The sequence below is a fragment of the Branchiostoma belcheri genome, unplaced genomic scaffold, assembly GCF_001625305.1.
Source record: "Branchiostoma belcheri isolate BF01 breed outbred unplaced genomic scaffold, Haploidv18h27 scaffold88, whole genome shotgun sequence".
NCBI lineage: Eukaryota > Metazoa > Chordata > Leptocardii > Amphioxiformes > Branchiostomatidae > Branchiostoma > Branchiostoma belcheri.
Genome location: NW_017804553.1, coordinates 1161986 through 1185731, shown reverse-complemented (window position 1 = coordinate 1185731; position 23746 = coordinate 1161986). Strand labels below are relative to the sequence as shown.

The window sequence follows — 23746 nt, the reverse complement described above, 5'->3', positions numbered from 1 at the left end:
TGGTGAATGAAAAGCCTTTTGACAAACTTTGTGTGAAATAAGATGAAGGTAAGAATAAGTTGCTAGAAGGTACTTCAAAGAGGCACATCCCTGTACACATTGTACCCTTTCCTTATTCTAAAGCCTTGGTTGTAATTTTACCAAAGGCATCACAATCCCACAATCCAGCCGATTTTCACGTTGGATGCCTTAGATGCTGACCTAAATTCTTCCTGTCTAGTTCTTAAGGACGTCCCACTTAACCACAACCATTTAATTATGGTCTAGACGCAACTTAATATAATTATCGAAACGAACACAAACACGAAAAAATTCCTGTTACTTCCTTCTGCTTTCAACCAACTCACTCAACCAACTTTTAAGTATCAAAATATACCAAAGTAGGACATATTCTTCAGTCAATAAACTAGGACAAAGTTGGAGAAGTTCACAGTAACATTGACCTGTGCCTGGATAAAGCCATCCTATTACAGTAAGGGTAATAGACTCGTGACCTGGAACTAATGGTTCAGATACTACTGTCATTGGAGTGTCAATCAAGTGTCAGTCAAGCCAGAGGTCCAGTGTTCAAGGAGAGCCACCCCTAAGACATAGACCATGTTAAAGATCCCACCACACCTATCGAAAAGGGTATTTGTCCCAGATTCAAGCCATAAACTGCTTGTAAAAATCTTAGCACAACAAATTTTTGATAGCTCTCAATAGGGGCATAAGGAGGGGCAGCAACACCATTTTTGAAAAGAAGTGCTCCTCCCTGTTCGAGTGCAGGCAGATCTTGGGTAGGGAAATGGTTACAGACTGGCCAATTTGATACTGTCTTACCCCCACCAAAAGATCTGCTTGGAGATCAAGGGGTCCATCCCGGTTTAAACCTTTACAGAATGGTCTCAGGTTTGACATCTTGAAGAGGTGATAGTCACCCGTTATGTACCTGTTCCTTTCAATGAGCTGGAATGTAACTGTCTTATCCGCTGAGAGACGTTATGTTCAGCACGCTTTAACAGCCATTTGGCTACCTATTCTCTATTGGTTATGAGGTTAGGCAGCAGGGAAAGGGTGTTTAACCTGTGTTAAGTTGACGGACCCTGTGACAGAATTTATCTTTTAAAGATAATATTTAACCTCTTAAATTGTCTCAAGGTCCATCCAAGCAACGACCTTGACTCCAGAAGTGACTCAAGATGTCTGCAAGACATCTCAAACCAACAACCCCGACTGATAACCACTATCAGTGCTACAAATCACTCCTTGTTTTCCACCTAGCCCTCCATATTTTACATCCACTATCTGTAGTTAAACTCCATGAGGGCCTGCATGCCCTTTTTCATAAGGCGTAATCAGGCCTTTTTAGACCTCGTAATTCATAGGCAGCCTCCTCAAAAATCAACGTAATTCGTAATAGGACATTAGCCGCAAATCGTAAAGTGGTAATCAGCTCTGAGACTTTAATGTAATTCGTAATCGGCAGCAAAAATTTTGCTTAATTCTTAATCACTACCCCCCATGCAGGCCCTTTCCCATCTTTATACGTGGGAGGTTTTCTTTACTCTACTACGCAGGTAATGACAAATGCTGTAGCTTTTTCAGTTGCCCGGATGACCAGTGTACCAAAATATACATCCCTGACAGATTTGGATTGATGACGTACTAGTCACAACAAACTTGCTGCCTCATTACCCTGGAAAACAGGGCCGTAAAAGTTGGAGACTTGTAGGGGGGGCCCTCATGACCTTTTCCATAGAGCGTAATCAGCCGTTTTAATTCTACGTAGAGCACAGACGGACCTCTCTAATTCAACGTAGAGCGTAATTGGCACATTGTGCATATTCGCCATTTTAATTTTGCATAATGCGTTGTAGCCACTTGGAATTTATTGTAAAGCGTAACTAAGGGGTTTCCTGAATTTAGCGTAATACAATTATACATACTAGTAGTCAGCTCTCAAAATTTAGCGTAGAGCGTTGTCGGGGACCCCCCATGCAGGCCCCTTGTAGTGAGAAAGGTCAGGGCTTTCAGTAGGAGGGGAAATCTAGAACTGATGTGTTTTTGATTGGTTTGTGTTTTTGATCCCAGGGACAGGCCAAGAACATAAAGTTTATGCAGCCTTTTAAACAGGTTGTTGGTCTCTTTATGATCTGATCTTTAGCTAGTCTCCTGTTACTTGCTTGCCTTCTCCTAGAGAACCTTGTACTCTAAACAACCTAGGGACATTCACTCCTTAACAAATATCCCATGCACTGTACTGTTGAGAAGAATAGCATACAGATAGTGACATACCTTGAAAATATGAAATACCAGATGATTCAAAGGAACTGTTACACGGGTTTCACAAACGTACACTCAATAACATGGACGACTATTACAGTTTATCTTTAAACAGAGGAAACTTTTTAAGCTAAGAAAACAGTTCAAAGAAGCCGACTTATGTATTTATCAGTTAGTCCTAACGTTATGAGTCATCAGTCTTTTGTTAAAAGATAGACGGAAAGTAGCAGGCAAAATCCACACAGCTCATCTTACATGTAATTATCATTGTCTCCAGACTGGATTTTTGTCCTTGTCATTTTCTAGAGGTACTAGTATTCAAATAGCTACACACTTTGACAAACAAACAAACATACTGTAATTGTAAATGTTTACAGGAATAGAAACTGATAATAGACCATGTCATACACAACTTTGAATATCTACTGGTGAGGAAAATTAAAGATAGAAATACTCTTTATTATGTTGCCCCATTGAAATAAAACACAACACAGTTTTGGTCTATGGAAACTAAAGTCTTCTAGGGTTTCTTGATGTAGAAATAGGGCACATTTTGATCTTCTCTGTTGTCATCACGCTTTGAAAAGCCTATTATGTACAAATCCTATCAATTCCATGTCCTAGTTTTACTAAAAAGAAGGCTAACACAATTTTCTGCTCAAACTGTTCCCCCTCTTGGCAAACAGTAATCCAATTAAATTAGACCTAGAAAGCCAATGGGGCTTTAGAATGCCTCAAAGAGAAACATTTTTGTCCAAGGACAAATGTTGATGGCACGACAGTACGTCTATTCTGAATCAAAACAGACAAGAATGCCCCACACACAGTTGACAGGCACCTGCGCCTGTAAGACACAAAAGATTCTCGAACCCCAAGATGATTTTTATCTCGACAGAGCTAATTTTGGTTAAAAGTTAACCTTGAAAATACAATGGACAAGGACTGGCAGACACTACGAGATAGGTATCAAGTCTCAACTTTTGTGGAAGCTAATCCTCAAGCTCAAAATAAGACTGGGTAAGACATAAAATATAAGAGTCTGATATGGATATCATTATTATTGGACAGATACCCCCAGCATCAGTAGGCTATCTCATGGCTATTGTATACTACAGGCTTGGTTCACATGTGGCAAGCCTTGGGGTACTCTCCAAGCAGAGGTTTGGGTTTTGGGGGTATTTTAGTGTGTTTTTAGGCTTTTTTGGGGGGGGAGGGGGTTTCTTTTGCACTGAATTTTTTTTCCCCAAACCCAACCTCTGCAGGTTTGGTGGGGGAAAAAAATTCAGTGCAAAAGAGAAACCCCGAAAAAAAAGCCTAGAAACACACTAAAAATACCCCCCAAACCCAAACCTCTGCTTGGAGAGTAGCCTTGGGGCACCTGTCAGTCTTTTGTGTACTACTGTACAGCACCATTAGGACAGGAATGTTGTTTTTCCATGTATAAGGGTCACAAAGCTAAACCAATCTAATTTCTAAGTTGTGATGTTGAGTAACATATGGGTTAAGTTTGTAAGCACACAGGTTTAGAGAGTGCATTTACAGAAAGGCGAATCTTTGTACTCAGAGCCTGTTTTCATGTTGCTTTTGCTAAATATATTCACCATATATCTAAAATGACATTTACAAGGGAAGGAAGACACTAGAAACCTGAAACTTCTGCACTTAAAAATGTTATTAGATATGGTGCTATACTTTTAGAACTTTCTACTATGAATGCAGACACGAGGAATAAAAGACAACAATATGGTATCTCCATAGTAGACTTATAGTTCAACAGTAGTTTTCATACCAAATTTTCAGTGCCCCACCCCCTCCTGAAACATTTGCGAATCATACAAACAGTACTTACCGGTAGAAGGAGTAAGGAGTCTATGGAGTGTCTTGCAGCCCCTCGTCGAATGTTACAGAACTCTAGGAATTCTTCATCTGTTTCTCTCTTCTGCCTCAGCAACCTACAGCAGGGGAAAGAATGTCAGCAAATCTGCCCCGGTACACAAAGGCATGGGCCGCTGCACACACCGGGTCAATAACGCTCATATTTAACCTGTCCAGGAAAAATTACTGTCATGACAAAAGGATTGGCACTTCAACATGTAACACCAGGACATTCGCAGTTGTAGAAATGCAGACAATTTTACACTCAAATAATTCTATTATACAAAGGTTAGTAGAAAGAGGATAGCATGATAGTATACAGGGGTGTATACTATAAAGTAATTGTGCACACAAAATAAAAAGATGACAGTGTGGAAGAAAATGTACTTTTACTGAGACTTGGAGTTAGTCAGGAGAAGATGTCATTGTCCGCTATCCTACCTTGATAGTGTTGGCTTTTCTAACCTAGTAAGAAAGGACTGTTCAAGCTTTCTATGATGATCAGAAATGAGTGAAAAAAAACATTTGAAAACACTAGAGTAAAGGACGCTACAAATGCACACAGTCAGGCCCCCTTCGGTCAATAGACAGTTGCTTACAGAAGGGTCATACTGCATACATACCCCTCCTGTTTTTCTCCAGTCAGAATGGAAACGGACCCTCATTGAAGTGCCAATCACCCAATTCAAGGGACAAAAATAGATTGCGGTGACCCCATGACCTATGCCTCTCTGATTGTGTATTGTGATTTTGCAATATTCAAATGAGGAGCAATACAATCTGTGCGTCAGGCCTTCCGGAACAGATGGACATGGCTGACCACCCCCTTCTGTGTTACTATGGAAATGGCAGGTTTCTAAGATACTGCCCGATTCTATAATGCATATGCATGATGTATAGAATCTTTTACTTTCATGTGCATCCACAAATATGAAAAGAATTTTTCCTTTAAACTAAATACTTAATGTTTTGCAGGCAGAGAATAGACTACTCCATACAGTTTAATCTATTATATTATAGTATGCTATCTGACCATGCATGCCGAGCCATTAGGTTTTTCAAATGCTACAAAATTAATGAAAAACACTAATGGATTGCTGTGGTCATGTACTGTATCATTTGAAACTGGTACAATGTATTCCCAAACAGAAATACTGTAGCAGCCCTACAAAACATGATAGCTACACAGATCTGTAAAAAAATGACTAGAATTTGAAAGGAAAGTTTACAAATTTGACTATATAAAACAATAGCTAATAGCATACCTGTCTTCCCATGTGTTACCAATGAGAGGCAAACACAGCATCTTTCCAAAAAGCTGTGCTCTAGATCCCAACAAAGTCTCTATTTCCCTCTCCAAGTAATCCTACAACAGCATCTACACAGCTTCTCTAGTCCCAGAGGCAGTATCCAAATGGCTCCTCTACTGACTATTGTTACTGAGTTTGTTTACTGGGTTTGGGGATACCCTGATCCTATATACAAGAACTCCCCATTCTGATGCAAATTTTGTGTTAGGTGAGACAGAGTTCAAAGGGCTTAGCGAAAGAAAAGGGAAGCAAACTGTTTGCGCAAGACGTGTGAAAAAGGTGAGAAGTTTTGCGAATCCACAAATTAGTAGATTACTGATTGTCATGCTAATTAACAAGGAGAGCTACTGGCCAGCAAGGTGGTGGGGTGGACAATATGGAGATTTGCATAAAAATGAAACCATTTGAAAGGAGTCTAAAAACACAAATTATACAAAATTATCATATATATGGATAAAAACTAACCTACCCAAGAGACTAAAAGGAGTCTAAAAACACAAATTAACCAAGAATTATCATACATATGGATCAAAACTAACATACCCAAGAGACAAGTTTTTTCCCACGGAAAAAAAATAGTCAGAAAGTGAGAATGGGCCATGTCAGTATTGTGTGCAGGATGTTATGACAAGGTTTGTCTCTTGTCTGAAAGCCTTCCATACACTCAACTTTGAACTAAAGAAAGAAGGATAACCATGGGATCTAATACTAGTACTACCATCTAGTAGTATTTATAAACTTTCCACATGTTGTAAAAGTTGTGCTCCTCCAATAAACACATCGGACATAATGATATTATAAATGTAACACTGTAATATTTACTACTCCCTAACACTACCAGATTACACATCTCTCCCACCTGAAAATAAGTATAAAGATATCTCCATTGCAACATCCCCCAGCCAGTATCTTGCAGTTAGTTGCACATCTAAACTGTACATACCTGGCTGGGGTTGCTGCACTACAGATCTCTCAAAGACACAGTTTTTTAAAGTAGCCTGGCTTATACTATATAGATGTGATGGAGGATACTATATACCAGAAAGTTAGGAAGTCTTGCAGTCACCTAAAACAAACAAGGAAGTTCTAGAAAAAATAACAACACTTACATTCTCGTTTCCTTGTAACTCATGTAGTACTCATCATACTGAGACCACAGCTGCTTGGAGAAGATATTTCCTGTGGAGGAAGGATATTCTGGTCAGACATCACAGATCAAAGGAGCTATCTACAACATTCACACGGAATACACAGTGAATCAGCGAAGATCCTGAACAATATTGAAACCACCCTTTGAAACAGAAACTCAAAAGGCTGAGTAAAACTATTTTTCTATATACAACATTCACATGGAATACACAGTGAATCAGCGAAGATCCTGAACAATATTGAAACCACCTTTTGAAACAGAAACTCAAAAGGCCAAGTGAAACTCTTTTGATAGTAACTTGACTGACAAGTATAAGTACCAAGCAAGATCAGATTTCTTTTCACTTAGTAAAGATCTATCTTTTACCTAGTCTCTACCAGGCTTTAGCAGTAGAAATTAGCCAGATATAAAATAGACAGATATTGTCCAGCGATTTGGCCTACTAAAGGAGTATAATAAGAGAGACAAACTGTACTCCTTTAGCTGACTAACTCCCCTGGCATGTTTTCTGTCTATTTAGTCAATTTCTATTCTTTCTAGCCACCCACAGTATGAAACCTGGTAGAGGCTATCCTCTATCATACAAAACACTTACTTCTATTCCTGTGAAAAGGACAGGAAGAGAAACCTTAGACCCAGAGACAGGGTTAGCCAGGGTCCTTGTGATTTAGAGACAGAACTGACCACTCATTTCCCCAAAGGCTAACTGTCTGGACTTGGTGTCTCTGGCCAGCCTTGACCAATCCACGGGGAAGCCCCTATTAACTTAATTAAGGGTTAGTATATTAACCTTGTCCTGCTGTGCGCAACATATGTTGCGCGGCACATTCAGTACCATCTATATAACACCCTGTATAGGTACGATTTGGGGGTATTTCTCGTGCAACGGATTACACCGCAGCGAAACGCAACGAATGCGGAAGTAACTATGCCACTGCAGGGCAAAATTTTTTTTTTTTTTTTAATCTAATTAAGACATGAAAATATTGAAAAATATTGTGCCAAGAATGCCAGCAGGACAAGGGTTAACTCCACATTTAACAAGGTTGAGAGGTAATCCCAAGCCCCAAGGGCAAAGACAAGAGGAAGTCTGGACTATAGGGGACATCAATTTCAAGTCCTTCAAGGCAGACCCATAAGTAACAATCATTAACACAACAATAAGAAGCAATTAATGATAAAGAGCTGTTAATTGGCTTTGTAGCAGTTCACTGATTCGTCCTAATGATGGTGGGTGAAAACTGTCAAAAAGTCTTTTCAATCCCTGAATGCTAAAACTAAAAATTACTTTAAGGAGTGCTAGAAATGTAAAAGCTCAAAAGCTGTTACAAACTAACTTTCTTAAAAAGTTGAAACTGAACAAAACAGACATACAGTATAGTATTGTGGAACTCAGACACAGTAACTTTGAATAACTCAAGAGCCAAGACCAAGGAAGACAATGGAAACGTCCAAATCATTGACCATGACAGGTTCAATTTTCCCGCCAAAAACACAAGAGACCTATAGCAAACTACAATTATCAAAAACCACATCTCTAGTCACAAATTGCTGACATTTTCATCTCAAAAATAATTATACTATCTGCAAAAAGTTCAAAGTCATACCTTGTGAAGTTTTCCTTTTCCTGAAAACCTTGAGGTGTTGGAAACCCATTCTTCCAAATAGAGTGAAACTTTCCAGAGTTTCAGATAAAAATTTTCCACATAAAATTCTATGTCCTGGATTCAGCCATACAAGCTAAGGTACCAGCTAGAATGATCAAAAAGACTTCCAATATTCCAGCATCAATGAAAAAAGAAGGGTCTTTTTCTGGTGAAAAAAAAAGTTCTCTGGTCAGCCAAGAGTGGTCAGCCTTGGTCAGCGACTAACGGTCAACTGAACGGAAACTCCGAAAGTCTTGTGGGAAAAAAACTATTAAGCCGGAGATTTGCATGTGACCACTGATGTGACAAAGCTCTCTGCGTTCCCTAGAGTTGTGCCAACATCTCCATCCTGCAGAAAGCCTTGTGAAGTCCCTGTCACAATAAGCACAGAGGAATAGCTTCCCTGGGAATCACAACACATTTCCACCCGTTTCCATGCCAACTGCTTACATCAGCACCCAAAATAGCTCGAGCAATGAAGCATCGTGGCAAACAGCTAGCATTGTTTCTACTCTCGTCTTGGGACGTTAGGTCCTAAATGCCCCGCGTTACAACCGAGCAGGCACCACCGAATCGAAACACTTATCGTTCGAATCCGGCCAAAACACATTAAAGCACAGGAATCCGTCCACAGCACTTAAGAAATAAGTTAGACTGGCAGTAATTTGTCACATTGACGTCAATGCTGACCTAGTCAAGAAACACTTTTTTTAAGGGTCATATATCAGATTCAGAAGACGACTGCGTGGATACTTAAGAAGGGACACATCCTGCCTTTTCATGCCTGGCTTCTGAAGTGAGACTGTCCTGTGTTGACAACTTGTCAGAAGACAAGCTCAATGAAGCATTGAATATTTTGTTTCCTCTCAGTGGGAAAAACTATACCCACGGGACCACACTGCCTGTCAGTCTAGACTAGACTTTAGAAAAAGAAAGACATCTTCAAGAAAGAGACAATAGGTCTTGAGGATCCATGTCAAATCTTCAAGACTGAAGATTCTTGAAGTGAGTCTAGAGTAGTCTTGAAGATATTCTTACAATTCAGAGACTTTCTGATATCATCAATTCTCATTTTCAAGAGAACTTAGCTCCAGTGCACTGTGAACCTACAAAACCTGGCTTTAGTGCATAGTGCTCTAATGAAGATGACAGACGGTCATTGAAATGACAGCTCTTGCCAAACAAGTGGTTTTTAGAAGGAACTTGCTCTCTGTTGAATAACAGATAAGGCACATGACTTACATAAAAAAAAACCTTTGTTGATAAATTTTTTAAAGTATTAATGAGTTACTGCTAGCTATAATAAAAATTTGTGTTTGATGAGCTATCTAGCTGTATGAACTTGGCTGAAAAGGAGAATAATGAATGAATGAATGAATGAATGAATGAATGAATGAATGATCGACTCTTCAAAGCTTCCTTCCAGTAATCTCCAAGCAGATACTACGGTGGCAAGACAGTAACCATTGCCCAGATGATTAACCATTAGCCATGGAAGTGGTCACTCATTTAACCAATGGTTACAGCCTTGCCACCGTAGGATCTGCTTGAAGTTTCGTAATCTCCAAGCAGATCTTTTGGTGGCCAAAAAAGATAGTATCCAACACGCGGACAGTAATCAGCCGGCCGACAGTATCCAACCGGCCACTGAAGGGTGGGCCGGCTGTCAGAAAAAAACGGGGCATAGAAAAAGGTCACAATCTTCCCATTCAACCTCTGCTTGGAGAGTAGAAGTTTTGCTCTCTAATCGATGTGTGTGGCTCTCCCCACTCTCCTTGCCACTGGAACATCTGAACTCCAGGAATTCCAAGACTTTTCCCATCAGAACGTGGGACGAGGTCATCCCTGTGATGAAGACTATCACTTTACCTCCCTGTTTATTTGCTATTGTTCTTTTTTTCAGTAGGATCTGTGCCGTGGATCCGAAACGTCGGATAAAGATCTGCTGACACGACCAGCGGCGTACAACGTCTACCGGGGGCAGCGCGATGTCAGGCAAAGTTGGCTAAACACGGGGCACAGTTTGGAAAGTTGTGTTCCGCTTAGGGAAAACTGTGGTGGCAGCAGCGGAGATCAGACGACACCCGACAATGGGGCAGTCGGAGCAGGCAGACTTCAAAGTCCCCCTCGCGCGATGGCACCGGTCTTTTGAACGGTTTATCAGTCAACGGTTGAAGTGGACCACAGGGGGACGGCCCGAAAGGTCTTCACCGGTCGTGCACTCCACAATAATAGAAAACGTTCTGGTATAAAATAGCCATCTGACAACAATGCCGGACTTGAGGACTTGAAAGCAAGGTTCAGCTTCCGAGCGCTGCGTTCCGTGCTACGGATCAGTCGTCGGTTGTAAGCGTTCAAGTACCACTAAGTTCTCTGAAGTGCGAATCGCCACCCAGCAAGTGCACAACATGCCAGTTAGCGCAAAGTACTACCAACCTTGGATAAAGACAACAGTAGGTAAATACAGTCGAACAGGGAATGGCATTTACTGAAATAGGATCAGCGTTTTGTTCATGTACTTGACCCGAAACGACCTCCATGTTGGTTCTTAACCCTCTATGGTAGTTGAATATGATCAAAGCACCTTAACACTTTTTTTAGCCGCAGAAACTCGAAGACATTTTTAGGTTGCATGACAACAAGGTGACATAAGTAAAGAGTGACACAATACAATAAAACCTACGGCACTGTTTCCGTTCACATAGCAGTGTTTTCGTTTGCTTCACCTAGCCTCCTACATAGAGTAATATCAGATGTGTTTGTTTTGTGGTAGTTCAGGAGTAAGTCAGGTAATAATATGTTTACATGACTTTTGACACTGAGGTGGAGTAGCTTGTTAACAGGGCTCCCCTTGACAACTTGAAACGGCAAAAAATTACGTAACCACAACTTTGTCGTCAGCTGATGGGTTACTTGGGAAAACCCCCCCGTCAACTTTTTTTGACCAAATATAGTCATCCTCATCTACAAATCTATTGCCAGAGAAAACAGAGGTGAGTTAGGGCTATCAGATTAGCATTGCACACTAGAAATGCATATTGTTCTTTGCTGTCTACAACGTAGGGAAGGTAAAAATATGACTTAGGCTCACCTGCTTACGATATCTACACCCTTTTCTGTGACCTTTCTTACTTTTTTGTTACTAGTATGAGGATTCTGGTAAAACAAATCCCCAATTTCTACCTTTTCCATCAGCCTGGGATACATTTGGAAAGTTTGCACACAAACATCCCACGATTTCTTGGCACGGTGGCCCAAGGTAACGGTAATCGAAACACTGCTTGTGTCAAAATAGAGGCGAGAGGCCCTGTTTCCAAATACCACCTTGACCACCTACGTGTTTCCTTTTTTAGAGGGCCTGCATGGGGGGGGGGGGTAGTGATTATGAATCACACAAAATTTTCGCCTTACGTTAACTTCTCCGAGCTGATTACGGACAATTACACGAAACGGCTAATGTACTGACTACGAATTACGACGATTTGTGGAGGCTGCCTACGGATTACGAAGGTTAAAAAGGCCTTACGAAAAAGGGCATGCAGCCCCTCTTTCCTGTACTGTTGCGGGGGAGGGAGGGAGGTCCGAACACCCACAGGTAACTCCACACCTTGAGTGATCTTCCCTGACCCAGATTTTTGCTCAGACCTTGTACCTGTCTGCAGTGCAGGAATGGCCTGTTCAAATAACTGAAAACCGAGTACATAATGGCGGAGAGCCCTTATGAAAGAGCCCCTTCAGTCCAGCGTCCGCAGTGTGGGGTATGGGTAAAGCAGGGTACATTAGCAAGCAACTACAATACTGCAGGAAGGAACAGCAGACACCTGTAGGATTGTATGTGCACAGGTGTCCGGTGGACGTTTGCTATGTAATGTGGAGGCGAATTAAAGTCACGTAATGTTTAATGAATCTTCGATACGTGCCACGGTGTGACATGTTTTTCTCTCGGTGTCTACGTTTCCTACGGTAATTCTATCACGATTACCACGAATAGTATTGTATTGAAGTATACATGAGCAGCTATAAAGCCCTCTTTCTTGCAATTGCAAAGGACGCACAGACATGCACACACACACACAGACACACACATACATGTACACACACAGACACACACGCACACACATGCATACACATAGCTGTTCAGGCCTATCAAAGAAACCAAAGAGAGAGAAGCCAAGCCAAGTACCACGGTAGCTATTTCTGTCTGGAAACACAGCGGAAGACACTGCTCACGGTCTAAGCTGGGAGCTACAAGTAGTAAATCTGGGACTACAAGTTGTAATTATGAGGAGGTCAACTGTGTAAAAGGGTGCAAGCTAGCGGACAAGAAAGAAAAGCCTTGAATGACACCGAGGAAAACCTTCCTGTGTGAACAGCGAGCTAATGTCAACTATCCAACATCTCAACGAAGATTTCCTCGGGCTTAACATACCAGTAGTTTGCAGAGGTGCGGGGATACACGGCTTACCGAACAAAGTGAGGCCTTGGTCCAAGTGGAGGAGGGTAAGACCGTCGGAAAGCATCCGTTAATCACTGCAATAGATCCTCTGTATCGGTAGTGTGTCGGAGGGTTAACCTACTGGGTGGACTGAGGAGGGGGCAGCATGGGTGAAGTGACCAGTGTAAACCTTTCCCATGTCAAGTACCGACTTGTCCTCATTAGGGGAAAACATGAGGAAGGGAACGGTATCTCGGTCCAGTTTAGGTTGACCCATTGTTTGGAAATAGATAGTTTGTTCATCTGTATGATGAGATGGTCAGATGCCAAATACAGTGTGTACTATATTGGATATAATTGGTAAAATTTCATCTCATTTTGATAGAGAAATGAGCATAGTTTTTTGAGAAGAGAAGATGAGAACTAAAATCACATGTTCGTAACATCATACCCCCTTAAACTATCAAGTCTTTCTATTTACATAACATGTCTTGAATCATTTAATGGCCACAAGTGGTGGCAGAAGCAAAAGCAGACCATTTTATGACGGAAATAGGATGTAAACCATTTAAGAATTTCAGTGCAAAGCATACCTTTCAACAGATTTGGACAGGGGGCTAAGACAAAGGCTAGACCTGTTCCCCCTGTCCAATTACATACTTTGTAATGTAATGAAGCTGAAATAAATAAATAAATAAAAAAGATTTTTATAATATTGGTATATTCCAACAGATACTGACATTGACCATTATATAATAGCCTAATGTTGAAAGCTGTTCTTCATTGGCAAAGTCCTTGGCATAGCTGCAACTCTCACCCAGTGATAACCATCTAGATAACTATCTCCCTAGGAGTGACACATAATTAGAGCCAAAGTGCTGCTCAAATAGACTGAACTGTTAGGCACACATGTTCACGTTGCCAGAGACATTCTTGGCAGAAGGTCCATGCAGGGAATGCATGGTTGCTCTCCAAAAGCAAGGCTTTTAACACTTTTTTTCCAGAGAACAGTAGTTTTCCTGATGACTAGATCAAAAAGTCCAGCACACAGAAAGACTGAAATACCTACCTACCCTATAACAGACTTCAGTGTTCAGAGGAGGCTGGAAAGAGTCTTGAACAGCAACCTGTTGTAATCCTTTAGCAGAACAACTCCAATGGCATGTTACCTACCTATTTGGTCAATTGCTCTTTCCAGCCACCTCTGAAGCCTGCTAGAGGCTACTTTCTACCTACAAGAAATCTAACACGAGGCTTTCATTCATCTATACCCTCTAACAGTTCAACACATTCTTAAAATTTCTTTTTTTTTCGTATGAAGTCATCTTTTCATATTGCTGCATGTTTCCAGAACTAAGAAATTGAGCTGCTATGGCCCAGGTGTTTGAGACACATTCCAACTGTAAAGCACATCCGACAGGCCGGTTCAACATCAAGGATTCTCTCATCAACGAGTGTCAAGAAAGACGACTTTAGCGGCCGGTGACAGGGTGTAAGACTGTCTTCCCTGTCTCGTGGTGCCCTTGTCGCCTGAATGACAACATGATGGAAGAAACCTGGGCTACCTGTTGGAAGACTGACACACATGACACCTGTTGGTGTTGGTGTCGCTGAAAAGGAGTATTACTATTAGTGTATCCTTTAAAGGTTTTGTCATCTTCGACATTTCATCACGATGAAGTCTTTAAACCTAAAAGCATCAGTTACACGGTGAAAGATTTTTGGTGAAGAAACAAGCAACCAACCAACCAACCAACCAACCAACCAAGCAAGCAACCTAGCAAGCAAGCAACCAACCAACCTACCAACCAACCAAGCAAGCAACCTAGCAAGCAAGCAAGCAAGCAAGCAACCAACCAAGCAAGCAACCTAGCAAGCAAGCAAGCAAGCAACCAACCTACCAACCAACCAACCAACAGAAAATGTACCTATGGGAATCTTTAACCTTCTCCCTGCTGCCTAACCCTGTAACCGATAGAGAACTGGTAGCCCAATGGCTACTTCAGTGTGCTAAAAAATGAAAGGTTTCAAAGCCCGGATAATTGCCTGCAAGTTAAGTCTTCAAGATTAAGAAACTTTTAAGTTTGCGGTCTGGAATGTCTTGGAGGAAGTAGTTGATACAGGTCACCTTGAAGATCCCCATTTACCTAAGACTTCCGACACTTGACATCTGACTTAAGACAGACATGTGGTATAGATGGGTACAGGCACACAGTACGCAAGCACTGTATCTGTATCAGTATCTGTATCAGATGTATCTGTGTAACCGGTATAACCACCCTTCGGCATAACACACCAGCTTCTGTATCTGTATAGCCGCTATGACAGCCCTTTGGTGTAACACACCAGCTTTGCAGGCACACAGCGCGGCGGCAGCTGGCTACATTACACTGAATAACTTGTTACACCCAACCTTTTCGACATCTAACATACATCTAACTGTAAATATTGTTTAAAGCTATCTAATGATAATGCCCCTACTGTACTTGGTGACAGCGAGTTCCACTCTGCGATAGTTCTAGTAAAGAACAAGTTCTTGAACACCTCAATCCTTGGTTGATAACCCTGGCATCACTGTAGGTAAAACATAACTCAGCACTTCAGCATAACTTCCTTCTTTTATGCCTTGCTTCTTCGTGTTGCCATACAAGACAAGTGAAAGGCCCACTGTTTGCTGATGAAAAGGACAAATTCCTCTGTCTACCACTAAAAAGGTGCCACCAAGGATGGTTTATTTAAGCCATTTCCCAAGGAGAGCTGAGTTGGTGATTCATACCTTAGCTATGCCTTGATGCTCTTGTTTCTTGTGTTGGCGTTTTGATCCACGTAGCATTAGGTGTATCAAAACTATACAATGGGGGGCCAGAAGACTAGTGGGAAGGGGGTGGGGCAGATCTTACTACCCACGATGCCACAAGGGAAAGTTTTGAACAGGAGCCATCTTGGACAAAGCGGCCAGACTATCATATTTACATATCTTTCTGCATGTGTCACAGACGTCAAAAGACTGTCACTGAAGCACATTCTAAAAAGGACTAATTTTTGGGGGAGTATAACATATCTAGTTCCTGTAATTCCTATAATTGCTTTTATGGAGTAAAAACTTTTATGGAGTTTTTATACATTCAAACAGACCCTATAAAAAAAAGTAACTGCAGGTGCAGTTTACTTACCTAGTTTACCTGTATTTGGCTCCAAAACATTCAAGCTGACAAAGAACTAAAGGCAACAAACCCTGAAACACTGGCTCCATCCTGATAAAAATTTGTATACCTTTAGAAATAAGGAAGATTTGTACATAATATATAATACCTGAAGTCAATTCAGGAAAACTTTAAGGGAGTTATATGTTAACAGGTGGACAGTTTAAGCATTTTGCGCTGTACTTATTTTAGCCGTTGTTCACGCTCCAGTTCCCAGGTAAACCTGCCAAACAAAGTCATCACACGGTCCGGCGACTTTCTAGGTACGGAGGGAGGAGGAAACTTCCTGAGCCACATTTCGAACAAGTTTGTTCGTCTTTCAATGTCAATGAACCAGTGTTAAATGAAGCAGAATAAAACAAACAAATATCACACAAACATGTGCCAAAGACACACGTAACCATATAGAATTTCGGGCCGAACTTAGAAGCAGACAGATCATTCTTTGAAGTGTGATGAATCATGAGTTTGTCATGTTTTTAGTTTTCGTTAGGTGTTACACGTGGAACACCCAACCCACCCCTCCGGAAATTTCAACACCTCCTTCCAATCTCTCTCATAACCCTAACTGTCAATCATTAAAAAAACAGCCTTCAATCACAGCTACATCATGATTGTCCCTCTGACTTTCCCAACTGAAGATAGCTATGGCAAAACTGAGTTAGGAAGTTTAAGAGGAACTTGAACTGATACACACATTTTATATTATTATAGCCTGGTTACAAAACCTACTACTAGTAAGTATTTTAGGTGCTGAGTCTCTTTCATCTTCACTGCATTTTTTAAGGACAAAAAAAAGAGATTTTACAGCTCAAATATCATTACAAGACTACACATTTTACTCATAGATTTTACAGACCAAATTTAATTGCAGTTGTTGTTTCTTCTTTGCCTCATCCAATTTTTTTTTACCTCAAATTACCTGATACACAGGTGTGCAAATTGGTATAGTCTAATCCTAGACTAAGTGGTCGATCAACAGGGAAAAAAATTGGCATGTTATATAATATAATTAGCCTCTTTTAACTTAAACTCAAGTTCTAGTATTGCTAAAAGGCATACACAATGTCATACTGATAAATTTCTTTCCTTCCTATTGCATTTTTTGGCTAAAACTAATTGGAAGCTATGGTCATTACCAGTAAACTGTGTTCAATATCATAAAGCCAGTCCAGTGCTTTATCAGGTAGAGAACACACATCAGCACATTTTTCAGGATTATCCTTCAATTGTTACTTTTGTCCCCTCATTCAATCTTTTACCCTAGATGATCAGAGACAAGGTAATGAAACCTGTGTGGGGTACAAATTAGGACGTACATGTGCAATATTGTTTGCTCTGTCTTGTGAGTTAATCCCGTTAAAGGATTAAGTCGTTAAGCTTATCTCTTAAGATTGACACCTGTGACAAACTACCCAAACCTCATAGGGGCTGTAAAAGTCAACATTCAAAATTAAGAGGGCAGTCAGGACAATGCTGCCCCTCCCCCTTTTCCATGATTGTACATCTTTTGGAGAATCCAAAATCCTGCACATACATAGCTTGTACTAACACTAAATCAGTGATATTATTCTCTGTAAAAACATCTTGTCACCTATTCTGTTTGCTGTAAACGTCAGCAGATTTTGGACAGGTTATTCCATTCAAAAGTCAGGGCAATGTTGCCATTTCTTAACCATTACATCTTTTGGAAAATCAAAAATCCTAAACATAAACAACTTGTACTAAATCAGAGATTTCTTTCCCTATAAAAACATGTCACCTATTCTGTTTGCTGTAAAAGTCAACAGATTTTTGAAAGGTTATACCATTCAAAAGTTAAGGTAAAGTTGCCCCTCCTCCTTTACCATGACATCTTTTGGAAAATACCAAATCCTAAACATAAATAGCTTGTACTAATACTATATCAGCGATATGATTCCCTGTAAAAACATGTCAGCTATTCTGTTTGCACAGTTATGCGATCCTAATACAGGAGAGCATATTTAACTGGTCCTCTGCAAAGAGGACTCGATGATAGCCTGACACCACAGGTGACACCTGTCACACAACATTACCACCTGTCTCTAGTTGGATCCCTTTGCAGACAGTAACTGCACTTATACTGGTATCTATATCTGTATAGACGGTATAATCGCCCCTCAGTGTAACACACCAGCTTCGCAGGCATGCAGCGTGGCGGCAGCTAGCTATATCAAACTGAATGACTTGCTATACCTTACCTTAGAACATCTAACTTTCAACAAAGCTATCTAATGATGATGCCCCTACTTTACTCAGTGGCAGATAGTTCTACTCTACAACAGTTTTAGGAAAAAATATGTAAAAGGACTATGGTAAATACTAAATAGATGCTTTTGCAGTGGTTTAATTTGACGCTTTTTGCGGTAACCTCTCCACTCCAAATTCACGACCCTGTGAATATGTTCCTTCTGTACTACAGAATTGCTTCAACTACAAATTCAAAACAGAGTGAAATCATAATTTTTCCTCCTGCTGCGAAAAAAAAAATCGAAATTAACTGCACTTACAGTATTTCATTCAGTATGGTAAAGCAAGGTAGGACAAAGTGTATACTATAGTAGGAATGTACCCGTACTTTGCATACGTCCTTTCTAAAAATAACCCCAAGGGAAATCGGATATTGTTATCCTTAAACAAGGTGAATTGATTGTACTACTCCTTCATTGTTGAATTCATATGAAATTCATGAGGGAAAAGACATATTGGGTGTTTTTGTTTGCCCTGTCCTCAGGTTGTTATATAATCTCAAACCGGCAATTTCCTGGGGCTAATTTGGCACCTGACACACAACACGTTATCAACCATGTGACACTCAAGCATGTCCCAAATCACCCCTCCCCCCTTTGAAATACAGGACATTTTTCAAGGGTGTCTAGTTAATCTGCCATTTTTCTCTGCGTTTCCACTTAGGAATAAAAGCTGTTCTCATTATATTGTAGCCTGGCTTTAGACTGAACTCTAAAAGAAGGAAACAAAATACCAATGTATTCAAATTACATGATATGTAGGAAAGTAATTCTTCACATGTGACCTGGCTTTACACGGAACTTCGGCAAGAAGGAAACAAGATATCTTTGTGTACGGAATACATCATAAGTTTTGCCAGCAAAGCTATATTAGACAGTCCTTTGACAATATTGCCTCTATAAATTCTAGTTCTTAGATATATGACTTTTATGAGATATTTTCTAACTTCTGGTAACCTTGGTGCAAGCTATCCACACTCACACACACCTGTTATGTTTCACATACTTGTCAGTCAAGTTACACTTCAAAATGTTTAGTCAACATTTCTTGAAGTAGTCTCAAATCATTGCTCAAAAACACATTTACAACAAAGATAACACAAGAAAAAAATCATTACCTGTGGTTTCGGAGTTTCAGCTTTTACAGAATTGACTCACACGAGCGTAGCACTAGCTTCATCGACTTTACCATCAGGCACGATCTCCAGCAAACATGCCATTCTTAAACACCGGGTAGGTTTACAAAACTGCACGCATGCAAAGGGGTTGAGAAAACTAACTAACTCAAAACATAAACTTGAACTCACCGACTGCTGTGTGATCCGTGTCCCAGGTTGGCACACTGTCTTCTAGCTGTGAACAAAAGAGACGCACAGGTCAGCCAGGCGAACGGACTTTCTCTAAAGGTGTATTAAACAACATATCCCGAGGCTGTATACAGGGATTGGCTGTTGACAAAACAGGAGAGAACTACACATAACAGGTGGGAAAAGTGGTACCATTTCTCCCATTCGGCGCTGACGTACAGGGCTGTAAAAGGGGGCATAAACAGTGTCACAAAGCTGTGAGTGCAGGACACAGACTCAAAGCAAACACGGAGAGAAGTTGAGGGACAGAAAGATGACCTCTTCGGTCAGGTGTACCTCAACATTTCTCTGCTCTACTCCACCCATAGTTTCAGTAGATCAGCCCGACATTCCTGCAGGGCAAAGCGCGAAATCCTCAAACAGGCACCTATTGGTGCATACCCCTGCCTACGGGTCCTCCAAACAGAATGCAAATTTACCCCGTCCGGCGCGGCACTTAAGGCCCTCAGCTAACGTTTAGGATGTCAGGCAGAACAAAGGGGGAGTCAATGCTTACAAGGCTAGAAGAAAGATCCCACTACCGACTAAGCAACCTGTTAATTGTGTGGCGATGCCCCCTACCAAGCCAACTGTAAGGCCTGAAAAGCCTTGTGTATAAGAAATGTCAGATTATTCCCCGACTTCTGACTCTTTAAGTGGGTAGCCGGCAGCTTGGCAAGCCGGGTGTCAGGTGGTCCAGCGCCCTCTATGGTAGCATGAGGGGGGAGGGCGGTTGGCGCTTGGTTGGCGGATACGCATGACCCGGCCGGTCTCAGGTATTGATGTTTGAACAGATAACATGTTCCCTGTTCAGGAAAGTGATCCGACATGATTACAAGGCTGGAATTCTTGGTGTGCGAAACAGATCCCCGCCAGGCCGGTAGATTGGGGGGTCTCCAGAGCGGATCAGTTCAGTAATAGCTTCGTACTAAGGGAGCATCGCACCTGTTAACTGAGAGGTGAAATGCAACATACTGCTTACAATTTTTCCACTCAAACTTTGTACAAACACAGCCTTCGCTCTTAAAAACCTAGATTTGGAGCTGTATAACTAGTAGATGGAATACACCTTAAGTTTTAGGTGTTTTCCAATGTAGGTAAATGAGTTACAGGTACTATTTACAGCGACATAATGTACTTTTTAAAGTCTTTCCATGCAAACTTGGACAAAAGTAGTCTTCCCTCTCAAACCTAATTTGACAGCAGTTTGAATGATTACGTAAATGGATTGCACCAAAAGTTTCAGGTGTTTTTCAACACGTAAATGAATTACAGGTATTTAAACAGCATTCTTCACTGGTAAACATGTTGATGTACTTCTAATCCCTGAAACAATGCAAATAGTATCAATTTCTTCGTCATATTTGTCTTCCGTCAAACTGTTATTGCAGAAAAGCCTTTTCCGTTATAAACTAATAGATATGCTTGATTTGGGACTACATCAAGACCAGTTTGAATCTGTCAGAACGTGTCAAGTGTTGCTTACAAGAGACAGGTGTCATGGATAAAAATGACAATCCTTCAAAATATTTTGCCCACAAAAATTCCTGGGGGCATCTAATTCCTGACCTCATTTCTTTATCCGCAAATATCTAGAAGAAAAAATTTGGGTCAGAGGAAGAAACACAGACTCCGCAAGGACAGGAAAACAACATTTCAAGGTGCTTTTAGGGTTGAGTTGTACCAGAATGGAGGTTTGGGTAAAAGATAGAAAAAACAAAAAGATAGTGGTTCTATGAATACTGTAAATATTGAAATGTCGTGGTGATTTTAATTTCGCAAATTCTGCTGTGGCCTATTGATCATGTCACTGCGAATACATGCTTTAGGCGAACTTCAAACACCGTAAAAAAACCTTTTCCCCCCCTACCACAAAAATAAAACCACTGCAAAATTAAAGGAATTTACGGTATACCATTTTCCTATGAGAGGAAAGGTTATTTGAGGACCTCTCTGGTGTAATTGTGAGGTCAAAGCATTGGAGGAGAGGTCCTTGTTTACTAACAGAACCATAGCACTTCATGCCTGGTATAAGGATGGCATGTACCAAATCATTACGTGGGGATGACCAAAGATTAAACTTAAATACTTCCAAGTTGAACTTCAGCTTATAAAAGTCTAGACTTATTTCAAATGAGTAACTCAAAAGTTACTTTATCTGAAGTTTGCTATTTTGTACAGTTTATATTCATTTTTGTAAGAAAGTGAACAGCATCCCCAGCTTTCAAGTGGTATATTCCTACTCACAGTGAAACAACTAAAATTCCTATCCATTATTCTGACAGGTTATACTCCTACTCTATCACCAGCTCCTTAGTGTAATTAACTGCATGTCAGACTGCCACAAGAACAGGTGCAGTTGGAACAACTAACTCTACCTGACACTTTTCTTATAACAAGTCATGGATACACAATTCCAATGGAACAGACCACATACTTGTGTGATAGACAGTTTGGGCCTACCGTACGGTATATTCAGTTGAACAGTTCATAGTACAACCTTCAATTGTTTCTATCCAAGGAATATCTTATATATAAGTTATAGAACATTTTGTCAGACAAGCTATAAATTGTGATACTTGCAAAAATCAAGAGATCATGATTTAAGAGATCATCATCATATAATCATGTTGATTTTCTAGGTTAACAATATTTTTCTTAAATCTGAGACCCAACAAACTAAACTGATATGGTCCTTAATATTGTTGTGTTAGTAAGAATATTCATGAGTCACGTCACGTGACAAGAGAACTCCAAGACGAGATCTTAACCGGGTTGAAGAGGAGACAGAGTGCGTCTCGAAAGCTCCCCAGTGTAGCTGAACTTTCGTTGTGTGTTTTGGTATAAATATTTGTCAAAATATTCATCAGGCTAATACTAATAGCTCATCAGCAACCTACTGGTCTTTCCAGCAAACAGGTAATTGCGTTAGTACAGCCTATCAAGTATTGCAAGTGAATCTGTCAGTGTCCTAGATTAATCGCTAAGTTAATAGATCAGTGTCTACTTTGTTTATCACGCTCCAGTTAACTGACCAATGGTTCCATGTGACTGCCATGCACATGTAGTGGTCACTGACCTATGCAATCCCTCCCTACAGTGCAGATATTAAGTTAAGCGTTTGATATAATGACAAAAGTATGAGAAGATACAAAGAAGCACTCTCCAAGCAGAGGTTAGACCTGTTATGGGCTTTCAAAAACTCGGCATTTTGTTGGGCTATTTTCACTAACATTTGGCAACTACTGTATACCCAAAGAAAAGTTGATAAAATAGGAAGTTCATCAAAATTACAAAAAAAAAGGCTTGGAGAGTAATACAGAATTATGAAAAGGGCTCAAAGAGAGCAGTTGCAACAGTCTTAAAAGAACAGAAATTTTGGATGGCACAGCATATGATTATGCTCATATTCTATACCTCAAATTACCACTATCATGCCTCTGTATTGTCAAACAGACAATTTTCCCAGCATGAACGGATACATACCACAACACAGCTTGATCGTATGTTGCCCATCGGTTTTCCCAGTCAGAAGGACACTTCATTGCATCTTCAAAAGATCGTTTCTATCTGAGGTATTTACTCCTGAATGGAAATAAGGAGAAGCTAAGTGTTAAGGTTCAGGGAACCCTTGAGGAGCTGGAGAATTTGTTTGTGTTCTTCAAACTAAGCAACCTGTCGCAGTCTACTTCCAGAGCTCTGTGCAGCTTGGCCAAAACTTTTGAACAATCCCAGACATGTTTGAAAGATGCCTATCATGATATGACTCCATCTTGAAGGCATGTTCTTGAGTAAACTGTTCCCTGTGAAAAGCTTTTGTGATGGTGACCCTTGGTCAAGATGATTTCATCAACTGCTGACAAAGAATTTCAATGTCCGTCGACCCTTGCTCAAGATGATTTCATCAACTGCTGACAAAGAATTTCTATGTCCTTCAACTGCACACCTCTTTTTAAGTGATTCACATCAGCTCCTCAAATGCTTCCTGGTCGACATGTAAGAAAAGCTACGTACGACTCACCTAAATTAACACATAGCCATCATAACAACCTTGTTTCAGCATATGAACAATCTGGAAAACGTTTTAGACAATAAAATGAACCTGACAATGCTACCAAAATGTCAATTACGCCTAAATTAGCAACAATGCCTGGTTCAAACAGTTGTCAATTGATCTCAACAAGCGCACGACCGAAACTACATCAACTTTAGGCGCCACCGCCCTCAATCTCAAAACAAACATCTC

At 40.6% G+C, this 23746-nt stretch overlaps 1 protein-coding gene across 1 annotated transcript in view; it reads right to left on the bottom strand.

Annotated features, from left to right (window-relative positions):
* Nucleotides 1-23746, bottom strand: part of LOC109487388 — a 71599-nt gene that overhangs the window by 34827 nt on the left and 13026 nt on the right. Inside the window, exons 2-4 of the mRNA XM_019791376.1 lie at nucleotides 19462-19507; nucleotides 6560-6629; nucleotides 4115-4217 (exon numbers count right to left, since the gene is read on the bottom strand). Of these exons, the coding sequence (XP_019646935.1) occupies nucleotides 4115-4217; nucleotides 6560-6629; nucleotides 19462-19507 (219 nt within the window). The remainder of the gene's footprint in view (nucleotides 1-4114; nucleotides 4218-6559; nucleotides 6630-19461; nucleotides 19508-23746) is intronic.